This window comes from Cebidichthys violaceus, unplaced genomic scaffold (assembly GCF_023349555.1).
Source record: "Cebidichthys violaceus isolate CVI_PGR_0920_01 unplaced genomic scaffold, fCebVio1.0.p SCAF_17, whole genome shotgun sequence".
In the NCBI taxonomy this organism is placed as follows: domain Eukaryota; kingdom Metazoa; phylum Chordata; class Actinopteri; order Perciformes; family Stichaeidae; genus Cebidichthys; species Cebidichthys violaceus.
The window spans coordinates 204,062-219,206 of NW_027176340.1; the positions used below are offsets into that span (position 1 = coordinate 204,062).

At 41.6% G+C, this 15,145-nt stretch overlaps 1 protein-coding gene across 1 annotated transcript in view; it reads left to right on the top strand.

Moving 5' to 3' along the window:
• The window catches only part of phactr3b (phosphatase and actin regulator 3b), a 34,261-nt gene continuing 19,116 nt past the window's right edge, over positions 1–15,145 (top strand). The window contains exon 1 of the mRNA XM_068711821.1: positions 1–208. Coding sequence (XP_068567922.1) covers positions 100–208 — 109 coding nt within the window. The 5' untranslated portion in view covers positions 1–99. The remainder of the gene's footprint in view (positions 209–15,145) is intronic.

Sequence of the window (15,145 nt, forward strand, 5' to 3'; positions counted from 1 at the left end):
CAGGAGCTGCAGCCGCAGCAGCAGTCCGGCCACGTTAACATCTGCTCCGCCGCTGGATGCCGGTGACCTTGCGTGTTCTTCCTCTCTGTTCTGTTCACCATGGCGGCGCTGGACGGGCCGCACGAGGGTCGCGTGCTGCAGCGGGGGAGATCTCAGAGTGACCCGAGCAGCATCACCGAGGTCCGCCTGGGAGAAGCGCACAGAGCAGGTAACGAGGAGCGCATCGTGTCATTAGTGTGTGCCTTTGGGCAGGTGGTGGTTAGATGGGGGGGGGGGGGGGGGGGGGGGGGGGGGGGGGGGGGCAGTGAATTGGTATGCAACAGACGTAGGATGTGTGCTGTAAACGTGCGTCACTTACCGTCCCCTAACGCTGCATACTGGCTCCTCGCTGCTGCTGGGAGGCCTCACATGCAACAAGAATGTGAATCAGGAGGATTCTGTCAACATGAGACATCGTGGAGTCCATGTGCATTTGATGTCATTCATAGCATGCATACTGTAGGTTCTGCTGTTTGGTCTCCTGCAGACCCTGACTCACTGCCAGCTGTGTAGCCCTGATGGACTCTCATTAAGCTGCGAGTGACATCCCATAATCAAACCTTCACATCAGGACTGAATGTCCTCCGTGTGTGTTTTATGATCCAGTGTTTTTTGGGAGGATAGTACCGGGCACCGGGCCGCAGTGAGTCGAGGAGAAGCTGATGACGGTGCTGGCTGTGTGTTCGGTTGTTTCCATGGCGATTCCAAATGGCAGAAGGCAGCACTTGGCTCTGCGACTGTGAGCCGACATGGCGGTTGTCTTTCCTCTTTACACCCGGTGATGTACAGTATCCACTGGAAGCCAAATGTCACTTAGACTGTGAAGGTGTCCGTCCCCCCCCCCCCCCCACACACACACACACACACACACACACACACACACACACACACAGGTGTGAGATTGACTGTTGTTGAGCGGTGTTGATGTGAATCTCTGCTCTGGTCACAGTGTCAGGGTGACGAGATGATGGTGTGGCTGCTGAGTCTTCATGAGGGGCTCGGTACTGAGTCATGGTCTGACGTGGGGCCCGGCTATCTTTAGATTCGAGGGCCACAGGATCTTCCAGTTCCTCTTGCCGTCAGCGGATGTTGTTGCCTCGGTTTCAGCATCCAGCGCCTGTCACGTTGTCGTCGTTGTTATGGTTACGCAACAGCATTGGTGTGTGTGTGTGTGTGTGTGTGTGCAACTCTGAGACGACCCTTCCAGGATCGTCATGTGATGTATCGTTCAGTGCTGTTTTCTAACTTAACATCAAAACCACCGGCGTAGCAGATTTTCTCCAAAGCGGACGTTTACCGGGCATCGCAGCAGTGAACCCCTCCACCCCCACCTGGCACCCGGCTGGGCGGTGTCACAGTAGACCGGCCTGATGCCAGAGACTCCTCTGCTGTACCAGCCTGACTCAGCGGATCCACAACACAACACTGCTGTGGATTAAAGATCTCTTCATGTGGACTTCTGGAGCTTCGTTTGAAGCGAGCGATGAGCCGCAGGTCCGGGTCTCATCACGAGCTCTGCAGAGATGATGCAGAACTGCAAGAGCGGCCAAAACGCTTGAGCCCCAAGACGGAGGACTCGGGCTGCATTCACATGTTGGCATGTAGGGCGGCAGCTTCTCTCATCAGGAGGACGCTGCTGTCGTGATTCAGATGACAGATCTGTTGTTATTCTGCTGGTTACAGATGCATTATTTTGGCTTCTACAGTGAAATCGTGGCTGACTTGCAGGTACTCAAAACACAAATTGAAATGTTGTCCCGATGGTCAGATGAGAAGAGGAGCACTGAAGTCATTGCAATGCATCCTAAGACAGGACGGGGATGTCAGTACCAGGAAGTCCATCCCATAGTTGTCATACTAATGTGGACCTTGAGGTGTCTCTACAGTAACAGTCAGGGGTCACCGATGAGTCAGGGTTCATCTTTGGGGAACATGAGGATCATGTCATTGCAACCCGTTCGGTAGTTAACAGATTTCAGTCTGGAACAAAGCGGTCTTAATTACCTTCTTTTGCACCCAGCACACTAAAAGGAGAGGAGGGGAAGTGACCCACCACATGCCCAGACATGAGGTCCAGATGATTCTGGAGAACTGCTGACGGGCCTCTTCATCGGGCCGAGCAGGAGACATCTAACACTGCTGCTGATTGGGATCAAGAGCAGTTGAAAGTGAATCAGTAGGTGAAACTGCCACAAGGGGGCTCTACGTGGCCGACAGATAGATGTTGCATGAATGAGGTAAGCCGTCACCGTCGCACCGGACCGGTCCCGCAGAATAGGGACTAACGGCCCGTCCAAGGTCGTGCTACATAGAGAGAATGACTGGGGATTACTCAGCGTTACTCAGGTTTAAGAGGAGCTGGAATAAGACTTAAGCTTGAGATGAAGAGTAACTTCATCAGCCCCTCAGGGGGTGAGACGCCGTCAAACAGGAAGCCTTAGAATAAGATCTGAACAACTTCCTGCTCCGTCTGAGGGTATTTTTAGACTTATTCATTTAATCTCATGTCACTCATTTAAAGAGTGGAACATCTGAAAGCAGTGATGGAGGATTCAGCACAGACAGCACGGAGATGATCACTGGAGAAGTTAAGAAGTGACTAATGGAGGACCAGATGAGACGGTACCAGGCTACTCCATCAGTGAGTCTTTGGTGCAGCATTGATTATTATTTTTATTACTCAGTGGTTCAGTGGCTAATTCAAAAGCACCTCGTTTTTTTTATTTTTGTGCCGACTCATCTCTCGCTCCATTATGCACTCTGCTGAGATGTCCCCGGTGGTGCAGCACAGAGGAGTACAAAGCATGACATCACCCTCCACCAATGTAATGGAAGGACAGCAGCACCACTCTGTGGGGGACTTTCTACTAGAAACACTAAGGTCACCGAGCGGCGATGTCGCCAGTTCAGCGTCCTGCTTCTCTGTCACATTAAAACGCAGTTTTTTTGCAACCCGTGAACAGAAGTGACCATATCTGGACTGAGGAGGAGCGCCGTAGATCTGTCAATCACCGTGTAGCCCCGCCCCTAAAGCATCCCCTGCTTTAGATAGATAGATAGATAGATAGATAGATAGATAGATAGATAGATAGATAGATAGATAGATAGATACTAACTTTATTGATCCCGCGAGGGGAAATTATTTTGTTACAAGCAGCAATAGGTTACAGAGCAGCAATAGGTCACAGCTAAAAAATCTTAATATTATATAAAAAGAAAAATACAAGAAAAATACACATGTCACAATATATACAGTTATAATATAGTAAAGATGTTATATAAAAAATGCACACTATATACACAGTGAATAGAACAGAATAATATTAAATCAACTAAATAAACAGTAGTGCAGAGGTTTAACGATTGGATTTGGCCTGAGGTGATTTATTGTACAGTCTTATAGCAGTAGGCAGGAATGTTCTCCTGTACCTGTCCTTATGACAGCGGAGCTGGATCATTCTGTTGGAGAAAGTGCTCCGCTGTCCCTGCAGTAGGTGGTGGAGAGGGTGGTCCTGGTTATCCAATATGGATGATAGTTTCTTCAGTGTCCTCCTCTCCACCACCTGTTCCAGACTGTCCAGTTTACAGCCGATGATGGAGCCGGCCTTCTTAACCAGTTTGTTAAGTCTGTTGGTGTCTCCGGCTCCAATGCTGCTCCCCCAGCAGACTACGGAGAAGTACAGTGCACTGGCCACAACAGACTGGTAGAACATCTCCAACATCTTGCTGCACACGTTGAAGGATCGAAGTTTCCTCAAGAAAAAGAGTCGACTCATCCCCTTCTTGTACACAGCGTTGATGTTGGCCTTCCAGCTCAGTCTGCTGTCGATGGAGACACCCAGGTACTTGTACTCCTTCACCATGTCCACGTCCTCTCCCAGAACTCTCAGTGGCTGTGGAGCCGTCGTCCTCCTCCTGAAGTCGACCACCATCTCTCTGGTCTTGGCCACGTTCAGAAGCAGGCGATTTCTACCGGCCCACTCCACAAAGTCATCCACTACTGCCCTGTACTCCTCCTCCCGTCCGTCCCTTATACACCCGACCACTGCAGAGTCATCAGAGAACTTCTGCAGATGGCATGACCCTGAGTTGTACTGGAAGTCAGTGGTGTACAAGGTGAACAGGAAGGGAGACAGAACAGTTCCCTGTGGGGCTCCAGTATCACTGACCACCGTATCAGACAGCACACGGCCCAGTCGGACAAACTGTGGTCTGCCTGTGAGGTAGTCAGTGATCCAGGAGACAGTGGACGCGTTAACCCCCACCTCCCGCAGCTTCTCACTCAGTAGCACTGGTTGGATGGTGTTAAATGCACTGGAGAAGTCAAAGAAAGTGATTCTCACAGAGCCACCGGTTCCATCCAGGTGCGACTGAGCTCGTTGCAGCAGGTAAAATATGGTCTGTTTGACTCTAAATGGAGCATAATGTACTAAATGAACATCATGCTGTATTGAAGAAGACTGTAAACTAGAGATTGAGACCATAAACTCATGTTTACAATGTTTACTGAGGGAATAAATCAAGAGAGAAGTAGAGTCATTTTAGACTAGACTTCTATACAACCAGAGGAGTTGCCCCCTGCTGGACACTAGAGACAATGCAGCTTTGAGACTCTTCCGCATCAGACTCGCTTTTGGAGTCAGCCTAGAGTGGCCATTTGAAGAACTGCAGTTTATTGGGCGCATTGGCTTCATTTCTCAGCGCTGAATGTTGCCGCTTGGCTAGTACCAAAACGTCCTCAAAGTGAGTTGCTGTCATACTTCTGTAGCATCGGAGGAATGAACTGTTTTTCTTTTTTACCTTTCAGAGAACAGATTAATGCAGATAGCCTTTGTCTTCCATGTATAGACTTGATCGAGCGACAGCACAACAATAAATGGGGAACTGTACAACCCCTCCCCCGCTACACACAAACACACCGCCTCCCCTCCCCCACAACCAAACAACCTGGGATCTCTGAACAACAAGCCGGCCACGCAGTACAGTAGGACTGAAACACTGCTGCTCCTGGGTGTTCAGGTTCTCCGCAGTAAAGGCCGCTTTACACAGAGAGCGCGGTGGCGAGGCCGTGTGTTATCTGCTGGATTCTCTCCAAACAGACCTCTGTGCTCCGCTGTGTACCTCCGTCCACGGTCTGCACTTGAGCAGCACCGCCTGTACACTCTCAAAGGGGGCGCTCTGCGTGCCACATGTCTGTAGCTCCTCAGGGTGTAGCCGAGGCACAGATCTACCCAGCGACTGGGCTTGGCATGTTTTTGGGGGGGGGGGGCTGCTTGACTTAAGCTGTCAGCCGTTTACACATGATGTATCTTTTATGAATGTTTAATGTGCTGACCTAATTCCTTTCAGAGACGAGTAAAAGCAATATGCTGCTCAGGAGAACACAGCAGAGCATCCAGCTGATCCTTCACGTCCTCATGCACAGCGAGGGGTGAGGGAGTGGAAGCAGAGCGATGTGATCGATTGATGCCCTGGAAGAGCAAGAATAAAAAGATCTAGACCACCCAGCTGAGCTATTCTCAGGCATTTGTTTTCAGTCTCACTGCATCCCACGGAGACGGAGTAGAAACAGCCGAGTGAGCGCTTTAGTGCAAAAGGAGATATTTTGCTCTCTGTGGCAGATGTAATTAAAGCAAATGCTTAAGCCCAGAGTAGGACTGGAGAGCCTGATCGCTGACGGACTTAAAATCTCTCAGTCAGCAGTGGAGAAGAAAGGAGGAGGAGGAGGAGGAGGAGGAGGGGTCGGGGGCAGCAGCTGCAAAAATCCACTGGAGCCGGTTGCTCGATTTGAAGCCTTGTGATGTGCTCAGAGAGCATTAAACAAGCATTGTGCAAATACCTTCCAACCAGCCTCAGTTGTTGTTAAGACTGGAGCAGCACATGTGTGTTCATGAGCCAAGCGTGCTGCCTCTGGAACGAATAGCCCAAAATATGATGAGTCAATCAAATATGACCTGAGTTTACCTGAGAGGTTACCAGACCTCTCTGTGGTCACGAACAAAGCAAAAAGCTCAGAGGGGATTTTGGGACAGAATTAAGATGTGATTTTAGTGAACTATACCGAGCAGAGCACCTTTAACGATGACCTCATCGGGAATGCAGCATTAAACTCAATGAAAACCCATTAATGAGTGTCAGGAAGCAAAATTCACCAAAACTGACATTCCTAATCCAGAGCATGTTAGCATTCTAGTGTTAGCATTTAGCTCAAAGCCTCAATGCCTCTTGTTTCTAACCTAAACCATGTTCTTTCCCCAAACATAAGCAAGTCATTCTGTGCATGAAGCATCAGATCAACACCTTTATGTCGGTCTAATCACATTGTTACTGAAGGATCACGTGTGTAACACTGTGTGGACAGAGCTGCTGGAACATGTTCTCCTGCTGATAGGACATGAGAAACAGCTGATGTTGTTGTGTTCTTTGGAGGACTGGTTGGAAAACTGATGATAATCGATGAAGGGTTTAAGTTATGCAAGAGACACCTTTCAACGGTGAGGATGCCGTATCTGATTGTAAACTGAATATCTTTGGGTTTTGACAAAACAAGCAATCTGAAGACGCAGAACTGTGTCGGGCAATCTGATTCTCCAGTATTGTATAAAGCATAAACCATAAACTGATCATAAACCTGGTCCTCCTCCCAACCCTGAAACATCTCTCCAGAGGAATCCCTCAGACTATCAGAGTGTTTAGTTTGATAGTCCTCCCCCCCATCAGGCTGTGGCTGTACCCGATGAGTGATTCAGCAGTTTAAAGAGGAGCAGCAGGGTTTAATGAACTTTCTCGGCGTTAAATGTCAAACACCTCCTCCTGCCTGACGTTCTGGGCCACACTCATCTCAACGTTACCCATCCGGCTGTCGAGGCGCATATTTAAATGATTTGACATTTTGACATTAATAAATATCTTTTGGGCTGCTTTTGACATTCGACTTGTTCCTACATGAACCTGCATGAGTGGGATGAACATCTACAGTTCATCAGGAGAGAAGAATGTCCGTGACGGGGCAGAACCGGGCGGAGCGACACCTCACAGTGTGTGTGCTCCTCTCACATACGGTGTTATATAAGTGGAGGTCCGGAGGTGACTCAAGCGTTATATCATTCCAGTACGATAACCTTTAACAGACTAACTCCATAAACACTCGTGACTATATTTAGTTGGGTTTATTTTGGGTTATTGATGGAGTTATCCAGCTTTCTACGGTTGAGCTGGTTACAGAACAAACAGAACAATAAGATCACACCAACCTCACCGACAGTGAAGCAACTGAACAACTGTTGGAAAAGTCTAACAGGAAGGCAGAACTGTATAGAACAACTATCAGTGTGTGTGTGTGTGTGTGTGTGTGTGTGTGTGTGTGTGTGTGTGTGTGTGTGTGTGTGTGTGGTGACGCCATCTTTAAGCTACTTTCTGCTGACGCAGCTCCTCTCTCCAGACTAAATGTTGGATCCTTAATGGTTATTACCGAGGTTGTGTCACGCTGTCTGAACTGTCCTCTGATTCGGTTTCTTTGTGTTTAATCAACACGGAGCCTCTCGGCCGTCACTGAATGAAACTACTTTGCGGTTGAGGGTTTGCAATCAATTGCAAAGTGCTTTGCTGTGAAATGGTCCCACAAATGGACGCTCCATAACTGCAGGTTTATTTCCATTTTCTGTCGTCTCCCTCGTGACTGCACACTTAAATACTCCGCTCTCTCTCGACCAGACGCCTGTAGTTCCTCCCGTTCATCCCTGAACAGATCTGTTCCTCATGCTGCTCTTCTGTCCTTATTACGTGTAAACATACATTCTAACGTAATGATCTGAACTGATTAATCGTCATAGTCTCAACGCTAACTTTCAAAAGTGAGCTTTTGGTTGATGAAACTGAAAATATTGTTGCCATTTTTAGTCACCTTATATGTTGAGTAATTAAGATACAATGCAGTTAAACGTCAGCTTCATCATGAACGTGTCACATGATCAAATCAAATCTTTCTTACAGCTTCACGTCCAGCTCAAAGATGTGGGATCACAGATTTCCTTTTTGATTCTTTGTCTTCACCGTCGTCTCTAAACAAAACGCACATACAGCAATGTGAGGTTCTTCTTCTGACTAAATTAATTAAATATTACTAATGGAATGAATATTAAAGGAATATTTACTTTGGGGTCCAAATGTTGCTGTTTGCTGGCCCTAATATCAATATGCCACTGATGTCAATCAAATGCCAAGAATCCAAATGGTTGCAAACGCTTGCTGCCGAGCCGTACAGAACCGTACAGAACCTTTGTTTTACGATCTAATTTCTAATTTTCCAAATACAAACTGCCCATAAGCTCGGTAGCTGGTCTGCTTCATGAGACTGTGTCTGTGGTGAACTCAGTCTCAGTACTTGTACAGTACTTTAAGCTAGAAATCCCACAATGCAACACATTCAAGCAATGTTGGCAAAATGGGAAAAACAGGAAAGCCTCACGTTTGTATGCGTGTATGTATTATTATTATTACTGTCACGTGATTTGATTGCGTGCACGTTTCTTCAGACTTCTTCATCTCGGCGGCGGCTGGAGAACGAGAGTCGGTTTCTTTATGAGGTGATCACAGTCTGTGTGCACACCCCTCTGTCACGCCCTCCTGTAGAGGAAGGCTTGTAAATATTGAATGAGCTTCGGCTCGTAGCCTACACCCTGTTTACATGCTTTGCTTACTGCTCGCGTGTCCCTGAGGAGAGATCCAGCCCGTCCCCTCGTACCTTCTCTGATGGAGCTCAGCCCTTCCTGTGTGTACGAGTGGTCCTCTAAGATCCATCTGAAACCACAAAGGCTTTGTTTACACGCCGTGTGATGAGTCTGAATAATTCATAACACGATGGAGTGTATGCAAGTAAATAAAAGGCGTACATTTAAAAGAAAAACTTTTTCTGTTTGATAAAATAACTATTGAACCTAATAAAAGACTGAAGCAGAGTTCCTGTATCACTGTTGTGCTGGTTGTGACCGCAGTGACTCTTCTGTTTTACTTTAGCAAAGCTAGCAGAACGACTTTACGGACATCGATCAGCTGGTCGGTCCTCTACTTTGGGAATATCAGCATCACTTAGGAGAGAATGATGACCCGGATATGTAGTGAGTGGAACGCTTCAGAGTCTGCTGCAGATATATACGCTTATATTGACCAGAACAACGTACCGCTCTGTATGACCCTACATGTAGTCTTGTTCAGGGCCTGGTTTGATCTCTGGGAGGCATCGTGATCAAGTGCTTAAAGAGGACATGAAGGCTGCATGGTCAGTGAGGATTAATACGTACGGACGACATGTTCTGTATATTAACCCTGAACGCTGTAGGAGGCGGTGCCTTCCTCCCGTGACCGCGCAGAGACGTCTCGCTGGAGAACCAGTCGCTTTGTGAGGCCGATGCGTGTCGATGGAGCTCTCTTATTCAGAGTTAATACTAAAGTCCACACATACCAGTTTGGTGGTGCACTGGGTTTCGTCATTTATGCGCTTTAGACAGTTTTGATTAAGAACTGATGATGTGCATTGTTGTTTCAACATTACTAATACAAATGTAATGTTTGCGGTAGTCATGCTTAGTTCAATCTTGCGTTCCAGACGCTGGGCCCCCAGATAGTCTGGGCTCCTAGATACGGCCCTGTCTCTGCACTCTGAGGTCTACTATCAGCTCAGTGTGAGACTCAATCCACGGCTCCAGTAACCACACACACACACACACACACATGTGGTTGCTTTAGAAGTGACTCTCCTCGTCTTCTGTGTCCGTCGTTAACCCTTTGTGTGTGACCCACTGCAGGCATCTGTAGCAGTGTGTGTTGCGGTGATGAGTGTGTGTGTGTGTGTGTGTGTGTGTGTGTGTGTGTGTGTGTGTGTGTGTGTGTGTGTGTGTGTGTGTGTGTGTGTGTTTAGTTGCCCTCCTCCTCCCGTCCTCAGAGGGGCGGGTCCACATGGCACACCGACAGGATCCGCAGACGTAACCCGGTGGCTCACACACACTTCATCACTCGGACCGCTCCCGTCGCCATGGAACTAGTATTTTACACCTTTTAATAATAATGAGTACGTCACGTTAAGTATTTATATTTTATAGTCAAGCGCCCAAGTCGGTCTGAACACTGTGGAGGAGAACTGGGAAGCTGCGTGTCATATGATAAGTATGTCTGTATATATCATAAGTATGTCTGTATATATCATGAGTATGTCTGTATATATGATAAGTATGTCTGTATATATCATGAGTATGTCTGTATATATGATAAGTATGTCTGTATATATGATATGTATGTCTGCATATATGATAAGTATGTCTGTATATATCATGAGTATGTCTGTATATATGATAAGTATGTCTGTATATATCATGAGTATGTCTGTATATATGATAAGTATGTCTGTATATATGATATGTATGTCTGCATATATGATAAGTATGTCTGTATATATCATGAGTATGTCTGCATATATGATAAGTATGTCTGTATATATCATGATAAGTATGTCTGTATATATCATGAGTATGTCTGTATATATCATGATGAGTATGTCTGTATATATGATAAGTATGTCTGTATATATGATAAGTATGTCTGTATATATCACGAGTATGTCTGTATATATCACGAGTATGTCTGTATATATGATAAGTATGTCTGTATATATCATGAGTATGTCTGTATATATGATAAGTATGTCTGTATATATGATATGTATGTCTGCATATATGATAAGTATGTCTGTATATATCATGAGTATGTCTGTATATATCATGAGTATGTCTGTATATATGATAAGTATGTCTGTATATATCATGAGTATGTATGTATATATCATGAGTATGTCTGTATATATGATACGTATGTCTGTATATATGATATGTATGTCTGCATATATGATAAGTATGTCTGTATATATCATGAGTATGTCTGTATATATCATGAGTATGTCTGTATATATGATAAGTATGTCTGTATATATGATAAGTATGTCTGTATATATGATAAGTATGTCTGTGTATATCATGAGTATGTCTGTATATATGATAAGTATGTCTGTATATATCATGAGTATGTCTGCATATATGATAAGTATGTCTGTATATATCATGAGTATGTCTGTATATATGATAAGTATGTCTGTATATATCATGAGTATGTCTGTATATATGATAAGTATGTCTGTATATATGATAAGTATGTCTGTATATATGATAAGTATGTTTGTATATATCATGAGTATGTCTGTATATATCAAAAGTATGTCTGTATATATCATAAGTGTGTCTGTATATATCATGATAAGTATGTCTGTATATATCATAAGTATGTCTGTATATATCATAAGTATGTCTGTATATATCATGAGTATGTCTGCATATATGATAAGTATGTCTGTATATATCATAAGTATGTCTGTATATATCATGATAAGTATGTCTGTATATATCATGAGTATGTCTGTATATATCATGATAAGTATGTCTGTATATATGATAAGTATGTCTGTATATATCATGATAAGTATGTCTGTATATATCATGAGTATGTCTGTATATATCATGATAAGTATGTCTGTATATATGATAAGTATGTCTGTATATATGATAAGTATGTCTGTATATATCATGAGTATGTCTGTATATATGATAAGTATGTCTGTATATATCATGAGTATGTCTGTATATATGATAAGTATGTCTGTATATATGATAAGTATGTCTGTATATATGATAAGTATGTCTGTATATATCATGAGTATGTCTGTATATATCAAAAGTATGTCTGTATATATCAAAAGTATGTCTGTATATATCATAAGTATGTCTGTATATATGATAAGTATGTCTGTATATATCAAAAGTATGTCTGTATATATGATAAGTATGTCTGTATATATGATAAGTATGTCTGTATATATCATGAGTATGTCTGCATATATGATAAGTATGTCTGCATATATCATGTGTATGTCTGTATATATCATGAGTATGTCTGTATATATGATAAGTATGTCTGTATATATGATAAGTATGTCTGTATATATCATGAGTATGTCTGCATATATGATAAGTATGTCTGTATATATCATAAGTATGTCTGTATATATCATAAGTATGTCTGTATATATCATAAGTATGTCTGTATATATCATGAGTATGTCTGCATATATGATAAGTATGTCTGTGTATATCATGAGTATGTCTGTATATATGATAAGTATGTCTGTATATATCATGAGTATGTCTGTATATATGATAAGTATGTCTGTATATATCATGAGTATGTCTGTATATATCATGAGTATGTCTGTATATATGATAAGTATGTCTGTATATATCATGAGTATGTATGTATATATCATGAGTATGTCTGTATATATGATACGTATGTCTGTATATATGATATGTATGTCTGCATATATGATAAGTATGTCTGTATATATCATGAGTATGTCTGTATATATCATGAGTATGTCTGTATATATGATAAGTATGTCTGTATATATGATAAGTATGTCTGTATATATGATAAGTATGTCTGTGTATATCATGAGTATGTCTGTATATATGATAAGTATGTCTGTATATATCATGAGTATGTCTGCATATATGATAAGTATTTCTGTATATATCATAAGTGTGTCTGTATATATCATGATAAGTATGTCTGTATATATCATAAGTATGTCTGTATATATCATAAGTATGTCTGTATATATCATGAGTATGTCTGCATATATGATAAGTATGTCTGTATATATCATAAGTATGTCTGTATATATCATGATAAGTATGTCTGTATATATCATGAGTATGTCTGTATATATCATGATAAGTATGTCTGTATATATGATAAGTATGTCTGTATATATCATGATAAGTATGTCTGTATATATCATGAGTATGTCTGTATATATCATGATAAGTATGTCTGTATATATGATAAGTATGTCTGTATATATGATAAGTATGTCTGTATATATCATGAGTATGTCTGTATATATGATAAGTATGTCTGTATATATCATGAGTATGTCTGTATATATGATAAGTATGTCTGTATATATGATAAGTATGTCTGTATATATGATAAGTATGTCTGTATATATCATGAGTATGTCTGTATATATCAAAAGTATGTCTGTATATATCATAAGTGTGTCTGTATATATCATGATAAGTATGTCTGTATATATCATAAGTATGTCTGTATATATCATAAGTATGTCTGTATATATCATGAGTATGTCTGCATATATGATAAGTATGTCTGTATATATCATAAGTATGTCTGTATATATCATGATAAGTATGTCTGTATATATCATGAGTATGTCTGTATATATCATAAGTATGTCTGTATATATGATAAGTATGTCTGTATATATCATGATAAGTATGTCTGTATATATCATGAGTATGTCTGTATATATCATGATAAGTATGTCTGTATATATGATAAGTATGTCTGTATATATGATAAGTATGTCTGTATATATCATGAGTATGTCTGTATATATGATAAGTATGTCTGTATATATCATGAGTATGTCTGTATATATGATAAGTATGTCTGTATATATGATAAGTATGTCTGTATATATGATAAGTATGTCTGTATATATCATGAGTATGTCTGTATATATCAAAAGTATGTCTGTATATATCAAAAGTATGTCTGTATATATCATAAGTATGTCTGTATATATGATAAGTATGTCTGTATATATCAAAAGTATGTCTGTATATATGATAAGTATGTCTGTATATATGATAAGTATGTCTGTATATATCATGAGTATGTCTGCATATATGATAAGTATGTCTGCATATATCATGTGTATGTCTGTATATATCATGAGTATGTCTGTATATATGATAAGTATGTCTGTATATATGATAAGTATGTCTGTGTATATCATGAGTGTGTCTGTATATATGATAAGTATGTCTGTATATATGATAAGTATGTCTGTATATATCATACGTATGTCTGTATATATCATAAGTATGTCTGTATATATCATGATAAGTATGTCTGTATATATAAGTATGTCTGTATATATCATGAGTATGTCTGTATATATGATAAGTATGTCTGTATATATCATGAGTATGTCTGTATATATAAGTATGTCTGTATATATCATAAGTATGTCTGTATATATCATGATAAGTATGTCTGTATATATCATGAGTATGTCTGTATATATCATGATAAGTATGTCTGTATATATCATGGGTATGTCTGTTTATATCATAAGTATGTCTGTATATATGATAAGTATGTTTGTATATATCATAAGTATGTCTGTATATATGATAAGTATGTTTGTATATATCATAAGTATGTCTGTATATATGATAAGTATGTCTGTATATATGATAAGTATGTCTGTATATATGATAAGTATGTCTGTATATATCATAAGTATGTTTGTATATATCATGATAAGTATGTTTGTATATATCATGATAAGTATGTTTGTGTCATTTGACTCAATATTTTCTCTTTTATGGTCAATTTGCGGCGAAGCGTTCCACTATTTACCCCAAACATATCAGCGTTGTTGTAATGTCCCTGTTGGGACTTGTAGTTCTTTTGAGGACGAGCGCTACTGAGCGGCTCTGTTTCGATGTCCTCCTGTGATATCAGTGTTTAGTAAGAGATGTGAGTGATGGGGATGCTGGAACATGTAGGCGCTCTCTGGTCCTCAGCTCCAGCCTACAGTAGAGTCTGCTCTATTGTCAGCTCTATTGTCTGCTCATGAAGGTGGTTCTTTTTGTTTGCTCAAAGCCAGAAACCCTGAATAAATATTTAAACACAACTTGCAAAAGTAAAAAGAAAATCCAGTTGCTCCCTGACTTACATTATGCATCGCTGCATGCCGGGCCGTGATTGGCTGCAGCTCCCCCATCTCTCTGTGTGTGTGTGTGTGTGTGTGTGTGTGTGTGTGTGTGTGTGTGTGTGTGTGTGTGCATTGAGTGTTCTTCTTCTCGCATCCAGCGGGGTAACCGTGGCAACGGCAGCCCGACCCCGGGTGTGCCGCCGCAGCACCACGAGCTTGACCTGGATTCATCATCACCTGCTTCTTCTTCTCCGT